The sequence below is a fragment of the Oenanthe melanoleuca genome, chromosome 2, assembly GCF_029582105.1.
Source record: "Oenanthe melanoleuca isolate GR-GAL-2019-014 chromosome 2, OMel1.0, whole genome shotgun sequence".
NCBI lineage: Eukaryota > Metazoa > Chordata > Aves > Passeriformes > Muscicapidae > Oenanthe > Oenanthe melanoleuca.
This window is the reverse complement of record NC_079335.1, coordinates 109,032,284-109,053,744: the sequence shown is the minus strand read 5'-3', so window position 1 is coordinate 109,053,744 and position 21,461 is coordinate 109,032,284. Positions and strand designations below refer to the sequence as shown.

The window sequence follows — 21,461 nt, the reverse complement described above, 5'->3', positions numbered from 1 at the left end:
ACTTTTGCTGAAGTTGCATATAGAAGAAGAATTGGCCAAGCAACATTCATGGTTTCCAGTTTGAAATCAATCAATCTTATGGAATTTGGTCTCATTCTGATTCATCTTCCAAAAACTCAGAACAAACCAGAAAGATTCTCCCTTGAGCCAGAAATTCCAAACAAAATTTAATTTTCAGAAACAATGCCTCATGTTGTTCCCAGCACAAAATCTAGTCTGCAAGATCTTGGCAGCTGCCAACTGGCTTAAATGTCCATCTTGGTTTCTGTCAGTCTTCAGGCAGCAGCTGCAAAACACTCCCAGGATTTCGTGTTCCAGAGCAGCCTCACCATGTCTAATGCTTGGGGCAGGCTTCCAGACCTCCTCTTGGCTTGGCTTACAGGTCTGCTTACTGAGGGCCAGATTAGTCTGGCAGCCAAGTCAGAAAACCCCAGGAATGTTACTTTGGTGAGGCAACTTGGTGGGATTGTCCTGGAAAAAAAAGCAGGGCACTGGCTTGAAGACTGAAGAGGGACTGCCAGTTTCCAGGTGTGTAGGAGGAGGTAAGGACATCCCAGAGCTTCACATGAGTGCCTGTATGAAGCAGGGCTCTTGGGGATTGCAAACTCCCTGCTCAACCACACCATCTCTGTGCTGAGGAAAGGCTGGGTGCATGATTTGTGGCACCTGTATCCACACATGCCCAGCAGCAGGCTGATTTTCCTTGTATCCTTAGGCATAAGGGCCCAGCATTTCCCAGAGGGAATGTGTTTCCCCCTGCCTAAGCCTGGACTGGCATGTTCACCATCAGTTCAGGAAGGCCAGCTTGCAAGGCATCCCTAGCACCACTGTTTGCATCCAGGGTAAGCCCCAAAAGGTGATGTCTTCCCAAAAGATGTTTCAGGCTTACTGAACTGACAACTTCATCTCTGGATGCATGGTACTGGTGAAGAGCAGTCTTTTTTATGAGGTATTGAAATGGTTCCTGCACTGCCCTGCCTTCCCTTCCCTTCCCTTCCCTTCCCTTCCCTTCCCTTCCCTTCCCTTCCCTTCCCTTCCCTTCCCTTCCCTTCCCTTCCCTTCCCTTCCCTTCCCTTCCCTTCCCTTCCCTTCCCTTCCCTTCCCTTCCCTTCCCTTCCCTTCCCTTCCCTTCCCTTCCCTTCCCTTCCCTTCCCTTCCCTTCCCTTCCCTTCCCTTCCCTTCCCTTCCCTTCCCTTCCCACAGTGATATCTTCCATTATACTTAGCCAAGTATTTTGGATTTTAGGGATCTTTTAGAGGTAAAGAACTGAAGAATATAATGCTTTAACTGCTCTTAACAACATCCAATGTATACACTGGTGGTATAATTCTGTTATCTTACTACCTTTCCTCTATCTGGCATGACTGCCTTTTCATGCAGGAGGTGTTGAAATTCTTCCTGTTTCTAGGAAAACTGGAAATACAAATATTCATGTGCCCTTTTGTCTGTTTTTACTGCTCTTTTTGGTTTGGTTTAGCTTCCAACTAATTGTCCTGGCTTTCATCTGCTTCTTCTTGGACAGCTGACCCATGAGCTGTCCACTTTTATCTCTGGCCTGGAAGAGCAATGGAAAGTGCATGTGATGATTGATGAGCAACTGTTATTTAACAAGTCTAAGCAGTTCTCCTTTTGTTTTCATCCATACAGTAGTGACATTTTGCACCCAGCAGTCTGCTTCTCTTTAGAATCTTCAGATTCACAGAGGTTTAATAGCATCTAGAAGAGAGTTTACCTCTAGAAAACAATTATTTGTCCATACAAATGAATGTGTTATAATAATAGCTCAGTGTGCTCATATGTTGAAAGGTTCACTGACACTTTTTTCTAAATTATGTTGAAAATATGAAAATGTGCAGATGAGTTTTCCTTTATCTTACTAGCAGCCATTCATCAGGGACTAATTGGCAGAATAGCAGTTAAATGGAAATGTCTAAGAATTTCCAGCTAAAGGGGTGCATAGGGAATTTTTAAGTATCAGAAGCCACAGCTATAATTCTGCTGCATTACCCCTTCATTTTTCAGTATACAGGCTCTGGAAGAAGAATATAAATGAGACAGAATCCCAGTGATTTCCAGCCCTGGTTGACCAAGACTGATGCAGTATACTCTTATGTTATGATACAGTCACTATACCCTGGTTTTATATAGGGTGCTGCACACAGGACTGTAATAAATCAGGCACTAACCCAAGCTCAGAAACTTGCCCCAGAGAGCTCATAATGTGCATTCACATTAGAACAGGTACATAGAGGTATTAGAAAAAAAGAAAAATCCTCTCTTGTAGAGAAACATGTAAAAACTGAAGAATTAAGAAAATACAACAAATTGCCAGAGTCTTGTTCTTTGTTTTAAGCACAGAAATCTTCCTCCCTTGCAAATGTACCAATCAGTCACATGACATTATTAAAATTATGCAAAAAAAAACCAGTTTTCACATCTTGGGGCTGTTGGTATGTGCAGTCATACATGAGGGATCAGTTTTCATTTCTGTAGTCTCCGTGGGTCCCCACCTACAATGTCACAAGGAAGAGTAAAAATGTCATGAGCCTCAGTGCACACATGGACTGCAAGGACCTTTGGCACCCTCAGGTCAAGCTCCTAAAGGAAGTTTCCAGTTAATGAAAGATGCAATCAGAACAGGAACTTATTTTCACATCCTGATGAGTTTTCCTCCGTTTTCACCCTTTTCACACATTGATGGAATATCTGGAAGTGGTTGGAGATTTTTACTGAGTTCATTGGTAGTGCCAGGCTTTTACTAGTTTTAACCAGTTTTTACTTATCTGCTTATACTGCTTGCATTTACTACAGTTTTTACAAAGTGTATGCTAGTGAGAGCATGGTGCACAGCTCTGTGTGGGGATCTGACTGCTCTCCTATTTGTTTACTCTAAATAGTCCTTATCTGATTAGTCCTGATCACTCTGCTTTAGCAGCAGGACTGAATTTCAGAAAGAAGAAAAGACCTGTTAGCTATGGGGGGGTTAGCTCATCCACACTTTTTCTTCTGTACCTTTGTATTACTCTGATTTCCAAAGATAGGGATTTGTGAAGGATGTTTAGAACTCCTGAAGAGAAAAGGAGATTAGTTTGCAAATATAGTTCTTGAAGTTATTATTCTCTCTACCTTCATTTAACTTGCTCAGAGAATTAGGTAACATCTCATTAGGAAGGTTGAAAGGGAATTGATAGCCAGCATTCCTAAATACATTTGTATTACTGAGCAGCAGGGAAGGGATGTTAAATCCGGTAAAGATTTCTATTCTCTGCCTGAACAATGAGTGCAGTGGCCCAGCAATGGGATTCTGTTGAATGACAGAGCTGTTCTTGATAGGGCTATGCTAATTGTGTGGTAAAATGGAATTATATTATTATATTTTAGGCCTGGCTGATAATTATTAGCAAAATTATTGTAATATATGCAAAAACTTCGTATCATTTATTCTCCCATTCTTTAATTGGGAGAAAGTGAAATTAATAACAGCCATTGAATAAGTACAGGACTGAGCTGGAAAATGAGAATGCTTCTGGGTAGCAAAAGATATTTTAAGTTTAAAGTGAAAACTGTGGCAGCTGGATATTGTATTTCACTGAACTGCCACTGGCACTGATGAACTAGATGGTCCTTTTCTCTTCCTGAGTTCCCATGTCTCCATGCCAGACTATGGGATAAGAGGACACAGCAAGACAATGTTCTTTTCTATTGGAGAGCAGGGTATTTTCAAATGAGAAGGTGGAACCAGAGAGAAAAAAGCTGGGGTTTTATTCTATATTTCATTAAAGTTATAACTGCTTGACAATGGTCAAAGAGAGATGCAGTTTTTGTTCTGTGCAGGGAAAGAGATTTGAAAGTGGAAGGGCAGGTTTCCTTCATGGGGTAAAAAATAAAAAAGGTAAAAAATAAATTCAGCCAACAGACTCATTTCCTTCAAGTTTTCCAGCAATGCAAATGTTTTCACATAATTCTGTTAGTGATGCAGTGTCTAGACTTCTCAGATGGTATAAAAGATTAAAAAAAAAAAAAAAAAAAAAAAAAAAGATAGAAACAAACCCTGGCCTTAATTCTAGGAATCCTGAAAAGCTTAGTCATTATCACTGTACTATAGCTCAGTGGTGATATGAAACCACAAATAGTCATTGAAGACCAGATTCTGGAATCCTTGCTTATTTCAGATACATGGTTTAGCATTTGCTCACTTTAGACACCCCATTTAATCTCCCTTTTGCAGGCTGTGGTGGTTGGTGTAAATGCTCACCAGCATTTACAAGGCTGCTGCATTTTGGCTCTCACCTTGATTGAAAAGGCTCTGTGTCTTCTCAGGAACATGAAGGCTGATGATACAAGGAAAGAGATCTTTGATTCTTGCCACAGATGTACATTGATATAACACCAAAGCAACACCCCAGAAAAGACCATTTGCACAAAGAATGTATAAAAGGCTTCTTTAACATTTTTTCCTTGCTCATTGCTGTTTGTCCTTAGTAAGTCTACTGATTCTGAATGTTGTTTGAGGTTTCCAGATTTACTGTAACCTGTTACTATCTCATTTTGTAAATTTTTTGTCTTCTTTATACCAGGAAGCCTATTCAACATTGATGAGATTATTAACTGTTGTCACTCTAAAATCTCACAGTACTCACAGTGACTGAGAGAGTTAATGTATCTGCAGCAGCCTCTGTCTAATCACAGCTGTGTTATTTTATAGGCAACTAGGCCTATAAATAAAACTGAACTTTAGGGTGGTTTCTTATACATTCTGTTAATGATGGCCTTCAGAATTTAAACAGGGTGTGCAGCCAAACTCTTCTGGTGATGTAGATGAAATAGTTTGGTGGTGCAAGGGGCACTCTTCCAGGCAGCGTCTCAGCTGAGCTTCAGGGACTAATGGCTGCTGTGAGGGGTGTTTGCTGTGTGCCTCAGCTCTTAGGCAGATGCCTGAGTCTGCATTAACCTGGGCCTGAGCTTCTTAGGGCAGATGAGTAAATGGGCATTGCCTGTGCCACCGTGGCCATGTAGCAGCTCCTGCCCATTCCCTGCAGGTGGCTGAGCTCCACCTTGGATGGGTGAGCCATATTATCCTGCTGCAGCATCCTCCCTCTCTCTGCTGGGTACAGGCAGCTGCCTTCCCCTGTTTTGTATTTCCCAGTGCCTGTCACCTTTATGGGTTTGGTGTTTGCTGCAGGCTTAACACAATCCTTGCTGGAGCCAGGCTGGGACCTGGTGCTGTTTGCAGGTCTCGAAGAAGTGATGTTGCTCTCTGAATTAAACATGATTCTTCTTGAGGGATCTCATTTTGTCCCTTCAACCCACCTCCTCATTTGTTCCCTCATTGCATTTAACTCTTTTCTGTCACAGAGGGCGGTATCTGAAAGGAGAACAGAGGTGTAAGTGTACATTAACACTCTTGTTTTCTAGCTACATATTTTTTCACACATTTAAGTCGTTTCAAAAGTGGAAGAAAGAAAAACCCCATTGGAAAAGGCATGAGTAGAATTATTAATGTAGCATATAGACTAAATTGGTACCTGATAAGTGCACTCTGAATTAAGCAGCTGGGCATCATAAAGCATGAATTGTATTATAATACTGCATGTCTTCAGTGCTGAGAGCATTCATTCTCTGTACTCTATGAAGAAAACAATAGTTTACAAGCAAATTAAGAGTCTGTTGCCACCAGCAATGTAGTAGTTTTGTGTAGCAATTGCTGGCTTTTAAAGGATCATACTGCTGACAAAAGCTCCCTTATAACCTCCAGATCCATCATCTCTGCCTGTAGAGTCACTATTCATTTTACTGTCAGAAATGAGCAGCTTCTACTGTTAGACCCACAAAGCCTCTACAGCTGTGGAAGAATGAACAGTGGTTTCCTCTGCCTTGCACATACCTTGCTGAATGACTGATCCAGTCACAGCTCAAGAATCTTTTAATCCTGATGGAAACACATGACAAAGAAAGGATGCATTTGGGTTTTTCAGATTCTCCTATTTCAGTGCTCATAATATTAATATTTAGTGGATTTAGCTAGGTGCTGCTGAGCTGAGTCATGTGTCTGTTTCACACATAGTGTGGATAAAGAACTGTAGTGAGTGGGGTTCATGGAGAAAATAAATGTCTGTGATGGCCTTCTGACATAGATGTCTTCTTTGTTTGCCCTCTGCCTACTTACAAGTTACATGAGGTTCTTGAGGTAGATGGGAAGTCATGTGCAGAGTATGCACATTTACAGGAACTGTAATCCAAATTGAGCTGCATTACAACAGTCTCTCAGCTCAAGGATGTCCTTAGGCTAGAATTTTCATCCTGGGTGGTCATAAACTGTATATTTTACATTTTTTTTTAAATAGCAGAATAATTTCTGAACTTTTTTTCCACCTCCTAGCATGGACTCTACTCACTTTAACAGATACAGAGCACATTTTTTAATAGAATATCTAGGTAAAGTGTCTGGGGGACCCAGGGAGAGACACAGATTCCAGAGTGGGCTCACTGTGTGCTGGATATGGAAGTTACTGAACACCAGTGTTTAGGAAGCTTTTTGCTAAACAACCAACCATGAATATTCATGACAAGGAATTCAACTCTTGCATTATCCAAACCCATTGATGTAAGTATCAACACTGACATTGTGCCTTAGCACTGTGTAATCTTTATTTATCCCGTGAGATCAGAGAATTAGGATTATGTAGTTCAAAAAGGAAAAAAATACACGTAAACTTCCTTGAGCTAGTGTCAGTTATAATAAAAATTAATCTGTCTCCTTTTTCATTACACTGTTAGTAAACAAACCAAGCTAAAGCAGCTTCTCAGCACTAGGCTTCCCTGGCAGAAACTGATCCAGCAGGGCAGACACTCCCAAATCCATGTGGCCTCAGCTGGAATTCCCTGTGCTGCATGTGAGGGGACTTCAGATACTAGACACCAATTATGTGTCTCTGAGAACTAAGTTGTAGTTGTCCTTTATGGGTTGGTAAAGATTTTTACAGAAGCCCCAGTGAACCCTTCAGTGAGACCCTGGAGACAGAGAATCAGTTCCAACCCCTGCAATGTGTTTAATTGTCAACCCAATAACTCTTGCCTGAAATGGTGAGGGTATCTTTACATTTGTAAAGAGGAGGACATGAAATATGTTTGAGCATTCCACTGAAGGGCACAATCCCTGAGTACCTGTGATACAGACCTCTGCTGCTGTGTCATCCAGGGCCATTTATTAAGCACCAGTATTCTGTAGCACTGAGCCGTGGCTAAATTTTCCTAGGATCAAATTCTTTGCCACAAGTACTATGTCTTCAGTTGTGCCATTGGTGGAACTAATTTGGCTAACAACGTTTTTCTTTTTAATTGTACAACTCTAAAGGATTTATCAAAAAAATTGAACCACCATTAGTACAGACATTTAGACATGCATAATGTTATATACAGGGGAGAATTCACTCTCCTACAGTTCTCCAGGGAGTCTGGCAAGTAACTGGATAGCTTTGGTCTCCAGTGTTTTAAATCATTGCTGTTTGGCTGAATTCAGTTAAAACTTCTGGGAAAAAAAAAAAAAAATCAAACCAGGAGGTGTGAGTATCTGAAACAATCAGGGCAAGTGGGTTTTGGCCAGGGCTGCCAGTGACACTCAAGTCAACAGTATCAACAGTACAGTTTTCCCTGGAGATTGTCTGGCAGTGAAAGAAGCAACATGAAGGAGGCTGGGAAGTAAGATCAGGATCTGCCTCAAGAGATAAAAAATAATAGAGTAAGAAACTGCACAACTACTGAGAGCAGAGCTTTTAGAGTCAGAGAAGACATCAGTTAATTCCCAGACAGTTTCCATTGTTGTGCTACAGAACACAGTGCCAAAGGATTTTGCAAAAATGGAGTGATCTGAATTAAAAGGCAGTTCAATAATTTAATATTTATGTATTAAGACACATGGGTTTGTGTGTAAGGTCAACTGCATCTTATAAGAGTCTGAATGTTGATCTTCTGCCAGGTTCAAGGAAGAAAACAGAGGAAGTTCGAGTTGAATGACATCACTTTATTATTTAAATTAACACTTTCAAATAAACTCAATATGTATTTTCACAAGTGAAGCTGGACTGCATGGATGTTTAGAACCCTTGCAGGTCTTTGCAGAACTCTAAGAATGCGTGCTGCAGGTTAATGCTAAATATTGGCAAATTTAGAACAATGCCTCAGAGCAGATGTCTTCCCAACATGTGAGGGCAGCGTTACAAGGCAGAATGAAGGGAGTGGAAGCATTCTGCAGCACCCTGCTGCAGCATTCTCATTAGCTCGATCTGTGAGGCAGGAGAGCAGCCCAACTGCACTGAGTACAATAGGGAGAGCTGGCCTAATGCTTTGGGGGGTTAGCCTCCATGGAAAACACTACTGAATTCAATGCTCTTCCTGAAGAACAAGGAAAAAAAGCTGCAGAAAAGCATGGCTGGATATAGGCACAGATGCTGAGGGCACTCCTGTCTCTTTGCTCAAGTTAAGGAAAACACTGTGAATTTGGGGAAAAATACTGTGATGAGTCTCAACACCATATGCTGCTCATATTGCAAGTATGGATTCTATGTCACATAAGATCCTCACTTATTTTTTTTAAATAGGAAACAATTTCACTTAAATACTTTTTATTTTCTTCTACATGAAAGAATACTTCAGAATTTAGCTGTGAGATTCTTACATATGCTGTTGTCATTCCCTTAGGCATTTCTCCAGCATTGCTGCAGTCTGCACCCCACTTTGCAATTTCATAATGCATGTTTGTGACAGGCATATCAAACCATCCAGTTAGCTTAGAATTGAGGTGGGAGAGTGCTTGAAATGTAAATTTTACTATAAACAGCGGAATAAAATCTTGCAAGCACTTCCTAGCTCTGCCAGGAAGCAGAGCTATATTTAACTCATTTTAAAATTCATCAAATACATTGTGGGCTGATTCAGATCTTTGGTGTGTCTTTGAAGATAACATGTAGTGGAAGTGTCATACAGTCAGTTGGGAGATTGGGCACATTCTGAGATTCTTGTCAGTGAAGACATGTAGTTAGGACTGGATTGTAGGAAGAAAAGTACATATAGATCTAAGGACTTAATATCAATACTTTATTTGAAAATTTGAACTATGACTGTTGCATTCAGTTCAAGAGATATTTGAGGAGTGTCATATATAAAGAAATCAGTGCCATAACAATGACAAAATTCATATGCACACATGAATTTTAAAAAAAGATTGTCTTGTAGTACTTGGGAGAGACAGTGTTTCAGAGAAGCTAATACAAAATGTTGCTATAATAGTTTGCACAAGTTTCAAAATGCATAGGAGAGATCCCTGGATAGTAAGAATAAGCCATAAGAATTTAGCTAAGGTACCTTTGTACAAAAGGAGAAACTCCTGATGGATCTTACTCTTGCTTTATTTCTCCTGTCTCAGATTGCACCTATCTGCAGCTTTGTATCCCTGTAAACTCAGCTGCTGCTGCTGTTGATGGGGTTAAATACAGATCGGAATAAACCTCTCAAATTTAATGCTTCATATTTTGTAGGTGTCATTAGATAAGGTCAATAAGACTCCAAAAGATGTTTAGACTGTTTTTATCTGTAAACACATGCTGCTATCATGTCTCCACTGAGGTTTTTGTAAGTACAAATAGGAGTCTCTCTGTTTTAGAGAACAATCTACTTCTGTCAGTGAGATGTTTAATATTGCCTATATTCAGTTATGACTCGAGTTTGAAGTTCAAGATTACAGTGTTTTATAGCTGGGTAAGCTGTACCATTACCTAAAGTCCTTACTTAAAAGAAATAATATGCTATACTCTAAATGGGAAATTGAACTAGTATAATTATTCTAACGTGGTTTTATGCATCTTAATTGTGGTTTTCTACTGTTCATTTGCTTTTGGTTTGTTCTAGTACATGACTGCTGCTGCACCTATGCAAGGGACCTACATTCCCCAGTACACTCCTGTGCCTCCAACAGCTGTCCCTATTGAAGTAAGTTTATCTCCATCCATGAAAATAGAGTGAAGGGGGAGTAGAACTCTTATTTATTATGCCTTCTAGCACCTGTTGTTTGAAAGGGGCCTAAAGGTTCTTTATGGAGTGGTGGCTGGAAGCTTCCAGCTTTTTAAATGAGGACTGCACATTTCTTTCTCTTTTTGTTTTCTTTCTTTCTTTCCTTTTCCTTCTTTTTTCTAACCCCTCTTTTTTATTTTTTTAATTATTTGGAAGGGCTCTTGTTTTGCATTTGTTTTTTTGTACAGCAGGACATGGAATAAAAACATCAGTGATTATGACTATTTTTTCCCCATGTACTTGGGAGGGAGATGGGAAGAGACAGGAAAACAAACCCAGCAGGCAGACCACGAAACCAAAAGAGATTTCAAGAAGAGAAGATTGCAAGAGGGTTTGATGCGGTCCTTAGCAAGCATAGGTAATTGCTGAAACATTTAGCCACCAGAAAAAGTGATTGAGCAATGGAAACCTTCCTCTTGTATATACAGACGTGGAGGATGCTGCACTGACTGAGTGCTTTTCATCCTTGAGGAAGGATTCGCTCCCTCCCTCCTTGGGGCTGAGTCATGCTGATGACAGTCTAATGAGTAAGTATTTACTCAACCCTGTAGACCACAGGCTGCTGGGAGAGCGTCAGCTTGGCCTCCACTTCTGTGAAGCTTCATAAGGGCAGCTGAGCACAGCGAGAGGAGGGAGCCTTGGCATCCTCTTCCCTGTGTGTTTCTCTTTGGCACTACCCTCTTTTATTAACAACTTCTGCCCTGCTCTGGGGTAAGGCAAGGAGTGCCAGGGTCTCTGTACTTCTGTCTTCATCTGTGTGGACTTTGGATTTTGTGCTATTACTACTCTGTGCTTTGAGGATGTGAGTTAGTGGTACTGCTGGCATGGCTTCACCAGCAGTCAAGTGTGTTTATCCTGTTTTCTCCTAGTTCTTTGCAATTATTCCCAGATAAGGTCCCACAGGAAAGGCTACTACCATTCTGTCATACTGAACTGGTTGTGTTTCAGTCTTTTTTCAGCCTCGGTATAATTTTGCCCTAAACCTCATTTGTTTGCAAATGCACTGTGAGTTCCTCTTTTCAATTGACATTTTTAAGTCTAAATCAGGCAGATACAAATCTGAATTAAAATGAGATGGTGGGATAGAGAGTGGCTCATACCACGGGATTGGCTGCACACCATGCTGACCTGTCCAAATGAGAATTAAGGTTAATTTAAATTACTTGTCGAGCCATCCTCCCCATCACTCACTAGTATATTCATGCCTTCTAAAGTAACTCAATGTCATAATTATCTGCTATAATAATCAAAATATTATCTGAATCTATAGCCTGTTTTGATCTTATCCAGTGATGATGATTATTGTTAATGTTTATCTGTATTCATGTAGCATCATGAACCAGGACCCTACCATGCTGGATGCTCCACAAGCAGAGACCAAAAAATACAGTCTCTGCCCCAGAGAGCTTACAATCTCAAGATGAGATGGACAAAAGGAGAAGGATAAAGACAAGGAAGTAGACAGAAAAAGGAAATACTGGCAGTCTGCTAAGCAATAGAAACAAAGAATTTCTCAAAAATAAAACTGATATTTTAACAGATGCTTTAAAATAAACTACCTGTTGTTTACACAGGATTCAAATAAAAACAAAGCAAGTGCTTTGTGCTCCCTCTTCTGGCTCTGTTGTGTGCAATAGAGTAATAAAGCATGCTCCCTGAAGAGACTTGCTATTCATGTGATCAACACACCAAGCCTGAGAGTAGAGGAAGGAAAATATATCTTGCTTTGAAAGCATACAAAAAACTTTAACCAAGTGTTATTCAGACTGTCTAAATAGGATAAGAAATTGTGCATAATGTTACATTCATGAATATAAACTTTTATGTGTTTGCTTATCTACTTTTTGCAAACATATAAATAAAACAAAACAAAACTTCATTGGAGCTTTGGCTTAACAGATTTAAGTATAAAGCAAATTTATTTTTGAAGGGAACATGCATAGAAACAGTGTGTAGAAGAGAGCAGCATTCTTCTAAGGTGACTAAAATTCTGTTGGATGTGTAGTAAGGTGGAGAGCAGTGGGGCTATATTCTGCTTTTGTTGCATTTTAAATAAAACAAAATAAATGTGAACTCACTGTGAAGTTGGGGTAGGTAAGCAAAAATTAGAAGAGGCATATATATGTTGTGGAAAAACCAAGTAAAACCCAGAACCCACCAAAATCAGAAGATTTGCCTCTGGCTTTGAATGCGCAGCGAACTGCCCTCAAAGGGGAAGGTATTTTTCACTGCAACCTGTGAGAGCAAAATACTACTGGTAGGCTGAGAAAGCTTCTTGTTGCTGAATTAGCTTTCTAAAACTGATGGAGTTTGTTGTGTTAGCATGTGGTTCTGCTACCTCAAACTCTCTCGATCTCTAGGGAAATGCGTGAACGGTGAGCTGGTGCTGAGCTCTTGTACGTAATTCACTGCCATGAGCAAAATCAGTAAGTTTTTCATGTTCTCATTTGATTCCCTAGGGTGTTGTTGCTGATACTTCTCCACAGACAGTAGCATCTTCATCACAGGAAGCCAGTGGTCAACAGCAACAGATGACAGTGGAAACATCCAGTGAACACGCGCCTGCATATTCTTACCAACAGTCTAAGTAAGTAGGCATAGGCTTTGTCACAAGGGTTTGCTTCTTGGTTAGAGCAGGCCAAATTTGACTCCCCCTTTCAGAAATATAAAATCTGAATAGCTTCGTTAAGTTCAGATGAATTCTGGATGTATAGAAGTGTAATTAGCAAAAGGTTTTGGCTTGTGGCCTCAATTTGGCAAAATGTCCTTGAGCTCCTGCCCGCAGTGCTATGCTCTCTAACTGTCTGCTGCTTTTCTGGACTCAGAAGGATGTCAACAACTGTGTTAACAATCATCATGCTGGGCTAAAGCAGCATCTGGCATCAGAGGTTAAAAAGGGCTTAAATTTTGCAGCGGTGAAAATACTGGCACAGTGCGCATTGGCACGTGCAAAGGTTTCTTTCTGAAAGTGTAATGAGGCAGTATAAATTACCCCAAGTGGGTATTTGTGATAGTGCAAAACTGCCCTGCAGACACGAATAGGCAGGACCTGGAAATGGAAGAAGAAGGGATTAGAAAGAGATGGGTAGAGGCACTGTTCAATCTGTCTCCATTCTTCTGCTCCCTTTGTTTACTTACCGTGGAATACCTTGGAAAGTTTAAAATTTGTAAACTGACAGCCGTATTTAGAACTTCTAAAGAGTCCCTTCATCTTCAGAATAATCCCTTCAAACACAACTTCTCTTTGCTGCAGTAAAAATCTTCACAAAGGGAAGGTTACATAGTGACAGAGTGCTCACTGGGACTGATAAATGTTGGACAGATTCTAGGAAGGAGCACAAATCCAGTCTTTCATTAATACATGTATATTGAACACCAGCATCACATTGAAAATAGAATTATACATGTTTTATCGTGGGGAAGAAAGCAGAGAAATAGCCAGACAAGAAATATGATAGATATGTCAGTCAATGCATCATGACTGTACTTACAGAGGCATCAGATATGAGCTGGTATAGGAAAGATTAGAATTATACCAATTTGTCAATTGCTTTACTTCATTTTTTGACCTCTGGAAGTGGAAGATGCATGTTTGTCTACCATATGAGTATCAAGTGTTTTCAGACTTATGTGTTTTTGACCATCATAAAACAGAAGACTTATTTTTTTTTTTGTCATATCTGTTTGTATGTACATATTGCAAAAACAACCAATCACAAGCCACTCAATTGGAGATACAGACTATGTATGCTTATCCTTTCTGGCTGCCAGTCTCTATAGCACCTCTAAATAAATGATTGCAAAATACTTACAGAATATAAAAGGCAAAGGCAAAAATATGTGTCTGTACCATCCTGTTGGCTTGTTTTAATGTGTTCTGTAGCATTTGGGTCTGATGATTTCTGTGTCTCAGTTCCCTTTCTCTTGCATCTTAAAGAAAAAGGACTCAGGTCTAGAAGCCCTCATCAGGTAGCTGTGAGCTGTAGATTCTGGCATTTTTTTAACACAGGAGAAAACTACATTGAAATTCTTTATTCAAATGGGTGCTGTGTTTCTTGCTCATGTGGTGAATTGCCTGAAAATGAGATCCCTCATCTTTCCTTGTCAGCTACAGCCTTTTTGCAGTGATGGATATACTTGTAATGGAACTGGCATTTATATTCAGAGGACTTTCTTTCTTTTTTAATCAGACAGGCAGATCCACTACAGATTTTTTTATTATGCTTATTTCAGTATTTTTTTTTTATCTGAAATAGCCCTCTATTTATATCTACCAGTTGCAGGCAGAAATGCAGTGTGGGAAGCTGTAGAAACAAACCAAACTATACACAATCTCTGTCTTTAAAAAATAACTTCTGGCAAAATATTCCAGTAACCATTAATGTAAAACCAAGTGAATTTGTTTTATAATTAAAATATTATTTTATTGCTCTGCTTTTCAAAGGGCACATTTAGTAATAACAATATATATAAGATATAAGGTATATAAGATATAAAATGGTGATTGTCAGTGTGAGGTATGAGAAAGTAATTAACATGACTGGACAATGATTTTGTCAGATATAGGCAAAGGAAGAGGCAGACTATATAAAATTATTTCATGGGAGATGATCAGTCAGGAGAAAAGTTACAATGGTATATTTCCTTATATTTAATTTCTTTGCAACAATCACCAACTTGCAGGCAACGAAGAAGAGACAATGTACTAAGAATGAACTGGGTGGTATAAGGACTCTGTACTCCCTTTGTAAGTAAAAGTAAACCATGAAACTTGGAATTAAGGTTCCACTTTCTAATCAGCATACGTGTTCTTTTATTTAATATGCTGGATGCTGTCCTTGAGGATCCCACCCACAGAGTTCAGAAGTGCTAACTTCATGGCAAAAACCTGGCTACATATTGTGTAGATAAAAACAGCCCTTGATTCTGAGCAGAGGAGTCTACTTTATGAGGAAATCGCCTTAATTCTTTTAGACCCTACTCCCCTTTTTCCTAGTAAATATTTAATTTTGCACATAAAAGCATGAAGACTATGAAGTGGAGATCAAGGGATATCCTTGCCCCCAAAAAGTATACTCTCTTACCTCCAAGCAAAACTCAGCTGGACAACATACTCTGATTTTAAAAGTGGAAAACATTATGTTTTTCTGGAGCCTTTTGCAGGCAGTCTTAGTGCTAGGCTAGGTTAGAGGGTGTGTGCTGTGACCTGTTGGAGATATTAGACTTTCACACACGTGGCAGCTACTCGACCCATAGGGGCAGTAAAATCTCAGGAGGTGAGCTTCCAGCTTGAGTAGTCCTACGAGAAATTATGCATAGAAAATCTGAAGAAAATAGTTAATTGTTGCATTCCACATAAATCTGTTCTTAACTTTCAAAATGTTAATTTTCAGGTGTGATGCAATGAAAAAACCCTTTGGCAAATTTAATATTTAAAATTGTAGCTCTGTGTTTATACTCCCAGGCAAAAAGTTCTGTGGCAAATGTGAGGTCATCAACATTCTTCACAATTTAACTCGTAATTTTAAAATTTATTTTGAACTAGTCAAAGCAAATGCATTAATGTTTGCAAAAGGGAAGGTGCTGGATTTTCTTGAGTTGAACTTTGGTCAGGAAAGGATTTTTTCCATGTAATCTTTAAAGACTGTGGGAGAAGCAACAGCTGACCCTTACAGGTAGCCCTAGACACAGAATGGAATTTTTATGTAGATTCTGGGTCTCTCTTAAATATCTCATACAGTCTTATTAAAATAAGCTAGATGTGACATGTCTTTAAGTGACATGAAACATCAAAAACACAAAATGAGAGGTATCTTCTTTAGGAAAAAGGTTGATAATTTTGCTTTTCCTCTGTGCTAAATTTAGAAAGATATGGCACAATATGATAAAAAAATTATTTTTCTAATTAATATTGCCTTGACAGTTTCTGCTAAGTTAGCTTTAACTGGCTCATTAAGCAGACTGCTCCACAGTCTAATTGTTCTTGCCATCAGAAAATGTGTTCTTCCTAGGAAATTGGCTGTATCCTTTTATTGTAATTTTATCTTTCATTTTATTATTAATACCCAAAATAAATAGTGGCACTTATTATTATGAAAATATTCACTCTCTTATTGAATTACCTGTGAAAGATTTACACAGTGTTAAACCATGTGTTCATCTCCTTCCAGTGTAGTTAGACTGCCTATTAATGCCTAGCATTCAAGGAGTAAATTCATCTGCTTAGGATGGGTTAATGTCCCCAAAGCAGGAGTTCCCTATTTTTGCCTGACTATTTTCAGCTTAGTGGTGGTATCATATTTAAACAGCTGCAAAGTTAGTTTAGCTTGGATAACTTTTAAAGGGAATTAGGTGGAAAAAAAATAGAGGAGGCTGTTTCAAAGTTGTTTTGACTTAATGACCACTTTAATTCAATTGTTTTTACAGACAATAAACAGGACTGAAGAATGTCGGTCTGAAATCTTTGCCTTGAATGGAGAAACTTCACTGAACAAGAAGTTGGCTTCCAGTTTGCACAGGCGTCAAATGAATGCTTTTTTTTTTCTACCTTTCCCAACAAAAACAAAACAGTGTTTTTATGTGCTGTGCAAATGGTTCCGTCATGTAGTCTGACAGTTTTATTTTTGCTATTTTTTTTTTTTCAACTAAAGGAAAAACCCAGAAGAAAAATGCTGGGTTGACATTTCATCTGGACGAACATTTGAATTCAGAATTTACCTGGTGGTGTAGCTAGATTTTTTTTTTTTTTTTTAAACAGAAAAACTGATGATGTCAAGAGGGAGCAAGTTGCGATGAAAACCAATTGTCTTCCTCAAAAATTAAGCTACTCTTTTTCTCTCATTTTCTTTTTCTTCTTTTTTTAAATCTAGAGTATTTTTTTGGTTTTTTGGTTTTTTTGGGTTTTTTTTTTAAAAAGAAATGTTTAGGTAAGGTTTATCTTGAATCTTAATTGCCTTAATTTTAAGGACGTCAAAGGCTCTCAAGGCAAGCTGTCAACGTCTTGTTAGAAAACCCGAGAATGAATTGAAACTGCTCACACCGGTGCTGGTGCAGAAGTTTGATAGACTGAGTTTTTGGGGTGAACAAAAAATAAACTGTACAGTTTAAAAGAAAATGATTTTCTTCTTTTGAAGAAAAGTTGATGCTAAAGGAACTAAAGGAACTGTGGCAACTGAAAGGATTGGAAAAACGCTGGGACTTTTATGAACTTTGTCTTAAGTGTTGACAGAAAAAAAAAAATCTAGAAGGCTAAAGCATTTTACAGTAAAATTATTGAATTGAGAAAAAAACTTGCTGCATTATAGAGAATGCAGGGTTTTTTTCTTGCAGAATGCAGATTTTTTTATTTACAAAGCGTGATCGCTAGCAAAAGCATTAGTGCTTTTTATCTGCAGTCTTTTTTATGAGCTTTAAGAAGTTTTTAGTCCGCTTTGCTTGTCACATTGCAAAAACCTAGCTTAAGAGCATTAAAAAAAAAAAAAAACTTAAGTAGATAGGAGCTTATGGTCAAAAAAAAGTGCAAAAAAAGCAATAGATAGAAGAAATTGTTGACAATTTCTGTAGTCTTTCCTAGTTGTGAACAAATGCAGCCTATGGATGGCCTATTTTATACCAAAGATGAAGTGACACCCTAACGCAGTCCAGAAGATAGAGGGTTCTTTTCTTTTTTTTTTTTAATCTTTATTTGACCTACATGGCCGGACCAGTTCTTACTTTCTTTGTTTAAACTATCTTCCACTGGTGTTTTACATACTGCATATGTTTATAGTGGAAATTTCAGAATAGTTGGTATCAGAAGCTGTCCAAGTTTTGATGGTGTGCTTTGGAGAGCATCCCAAAGCAAGGGGGATTGAGTTACCAACTAATCTGTCCAGGCAGGCTTTAATTTTGGTGAGTTTTTCTCTTTAATTACCTGATCTTTGGTATTTCTACTGAAACAACAGTCTTCCTTCTGAAGTCCAACATACCAATTCATTTCTTCACCTCAGTCTTTGTCATCGTCCAGCATGCATAGCCACCTTAATTCTGCTTTTATTTCTCAGTGTTGCATTTGAGTTGCCAGGTAGATAGAAGAGAAAGCAAACTTGATCTTTGTTCTAATTTTAGCTTTCCCATACAAGCAGAAGTGTTGAAAATTATGTCGTATTGTCATGCAGGCAGGAAGTTAAAAATTATTCTTCTCTGCTATGATTTCTGTTGTCTTAATATGTTGGCTGACAATCACTAATTAGTATGATTAGGCAAAAAAAAAAAAAAAAAAAAAAGTCACTAAATTTAAACCACCAAAACCTGTATTAAGAATGACAGTTATTTTCCATAGAGAAATCTTGATTATGGCCCTTACTTCTTCCAAACAGACAAATGAAAAAGGTGAGAAGGAAGTCAAAAGATGATTTTTTTCCTTAAGGAGGCAGAAGTGAAGCAGCATTTCCATATATGCATACACACACATAACTATGTGTAAAAATTAAACCAAACATTTTTAAACTTTCCTCCATCCAGAAGAGAGGGGAAGGCTCATCACATTTACTGTGGTGAATTAGAGACAGGGTATCCATTAAAAATAAGGAAAATAAAAACATGTGTATTGGATCAATCTGATTCAGCTGCCCAATCTTAAAAAGAGGTCTGTGTTTCCCTACCTGACTTTTTTGGGGGGAAAAAGAACACAATTATTTTTTTAAATCGATAAAACAAGATCATATTTTTTAACATAGTGGGAGGGGGAGGGGATTTCCCAAGTAAATGCTGCTAGGTATGCAACATAGAAAAGAGAGAAATGGGAGTTCACATGGTTCTTCATCACAGGAAGAGGGCCTGATTTTCAGAAGTGAAAAAACTTCTGCTTTCCCCAGAGTAGTTGTTGATATTCAACACTTCTGAAAACCAGATGATGCCAAAGTAAAAGAACAGCATTATCCACATGTTTTCAATTCAGAAAAAAAACCCCAAACCTCTCTTTCTGTTTCAATGTGCTGTCTCATTACTTGTTGCTCTTTGAGAGGGGCACTTGAATTTTGTCCTTGGATAAAGGTTCCCTCTTTCTTTAGAGGGGATATGATGGAAAAAAATCGATCTAGCCTTATTTTCTTCCTTTCTACACATACTCTCTTTCTGTCTCTCTCTGAATTATTTGTACAAGTGGAGATAACCCCAGGCACAAGTCAGTTACATATGAAATAAAGACATTTGTTTCTGTGTTAGTTCTAATGTGACACACAAAAAGTCTCATTTACTATCAACAATGAGGCTACAAGGTAGCTACCATGTGGCTGATGAATATGCTGAGGTACCTTCTTGTTTCTATTCAGAACTCTGCTGCTTTATTTATACATTCAGAAACATTTTTCTTATTTTTTTCAGCAAAGTTAAACAATCTCAGTGTTTTTTATTACCCCAGGCAGGCAACACGATATCACAGTGCCTGTCACTTTAAAGTGTTTCAAGTGCATTCTGTATTAGAATTGTTCCCTTTCTTTTCCATGCTATAATGTTCAGTAGTGTTTGAAATCAAAAGAAACAAAGCAAAGAAGTAGAGGAAGAAGAAGAGGAAAGAAAATGGACCCCTTAGATACAATTCACCATCTTACTGATCCCAAAAAAAACAGTGAGCTGGTACTTGAAATCTATGAATTGTAAACACTGTGAGCCTTGAGTATAAACAGTCATAGATCATAAGGTAAGAAAAAAGCTTATTTGGGACTTACAAAATGCTCAGAAAGTGGTAACTCATTTCGAAAAGTTAAAAATGAGATAAAAGTGAACAGCGAAATAGCAACACGCTGCATGGGTGTTGTCGCTTGGTGGCCTCTGAAATCTTAAACTGGTTTTCTTTATGTTTGTTCTGGCTAATATGGGTTTTTTGAAGGTTTATTATTATGCTCTGTTTAGTTTCTGTTTTCCTCGTTTTTTTTTGTTTTTTTGTTTTTTTGTTTTTTTTTGTTGAAGACCTGAATTTGTAAAGTCAATATCTTTGTCTGTCTTGCCAATTTAGCTTTAAATATCAGGAGAGTTCCTGAAATATTGCAGAAGCAACTCTAGATATCTAAGGCAATGGTGCCTGGCCCAGAGGTCTGGAAGTAACATCAGATCCATAAACAGAACTGCGTATGTACTTTCCATCACACCTGAATTCTTGTAAATAATCAAATCTGGATGTTCAGGTTTGGTAATTTTTTTTTTTTTTTTTACCTTAAAAGATAAACACAAAAGGGGTGTCAGAAAACTATGAATTATGGCTAGAAAATTCTGAATACCTGGGCTTGTCACTTAACATTGAAGAAAAAAAAAAAAGATACAGTGGAACTGAAGAGAGTGTTATACCTGCAGGTGCTGACCCGAGTGTAGTTCAGGGCACTGAAAAAAAATCTCACTCTTCCTGCTGAGATTGCAGAGGGACTCTTCTTCCTATCTGGCTCTACTGCTGGTTTTGTAAGCACTTTTCACCTGTGACAGTCAGGCCTCAAATTGTGAATGTCCTCTTATTGCCTTCCAGTGAAACAGACTCTTGAAATGTCCTTAGCCTGTGCTTACTTGTATAGTTCTGTTTGCCAAGAGACTGCCTTGGTTGTGTTGGTCAAGAAATCCATAATGCAGAATGAGGCATATCTGAGAGCAATTGCATCACACTCTATCATCTCCTGCTATGGATGCATGCCCAAAACATGGAAGATAAAGGCTGGTCATTAGAGAAGTGAGGGCTTAAACTTTCAATGGGCAACTGGGCTGTAGCATTCGAATGGATTTTTACTCGAGTAAAAATCAGATGAAGGGTATTATTTATGTATGTGTGTGTACCAAAACTCAGCAAATTTGAGGAAGCCTGCATTGTAATAAAGTTTATTTTTAATATGTCATAGTATTTGGATCTATATTATGTTGTTTATGGTACTGAAGATTGAGACTGATCCTAAGTGTTTAAAAAATTGCCGTGCTTCATGGTTTTAAGATTGATGGTGCTTCTCATGCCACTTCATTTTAATGCTGAGGTTGACATGAGCAAAACAGGTTTAGGCAGACTCACTTAACTCCACCTATAGCAAGAGTCATGCTAAAGAGTGATAATGTGCTTAAAGTAATGAATCAATCCATTTTTAGTGATGAGACCAAATGTGGTAGTTGAAGATAGTAATATTTGACACACACATGGTCAACACTTCCTTTCAAAACTTTATTTAACGTGAAATTGGCCCGGATGTAAAAGAAGTGCCCTAGGGTAAGGGATTTTCCTGGTCTTTCTCCAAGAAAAACAAGAACCAAGAAAACAGTCACGGTGTGATGGAAATGCAAAACAGAAAACAACCCAACTGCTGACATTTGGTGCATTAGTCTTTTCTGTTTGATGACAATTGACTCCAGTGAGGAGGATTCCTTTCATTTCTAATGCACACACACAG

The 21,461-nt window shown here is 38.5% G+C and overlaps 1 protein-coding gene across 7 annotated transcripts in view; it reads left to right on the top strand.

Moving 5' to 3' along the window:
* The window catches only part of RBMS3 (RNA binding motif single stranded interacting protein 3), a 691,053-nt gene extending 670,127 nt beyond the window's left edge, over positions 1-20,926 (top strand). For 3 of the 7 annotated variants that reach the window (XM_056483533.1, XM_056483538.1, XM_056483537.1), the window contains 3 exons: positions 9,904-9,984; positions 12,525-12,652; positions 16,492-20,926. In XM_056483533.1, coding sequence (XP_056339508.1) covers positions 9,904-9,984; positions 12,525-12,652; positions 16,492-16,498 — 216 coding nt within the window. In that variant the 3' untranslated portion in view covers positions 16,499-20,926. Of the gene's footprint in view, positions 1-9,903; positions 9,985-12,524; positions 12,657-14,748; positions 15,768-16,491 lie in introns of those variants that run through there. The other 4 variants (XM_056483536.1, XM_056483534.1, XM_056483532.1 and 1 more) reach the window with 4 other exon arrangements.
* Positions 20,927-21,461: the final 535 nt, after the last annotated feature.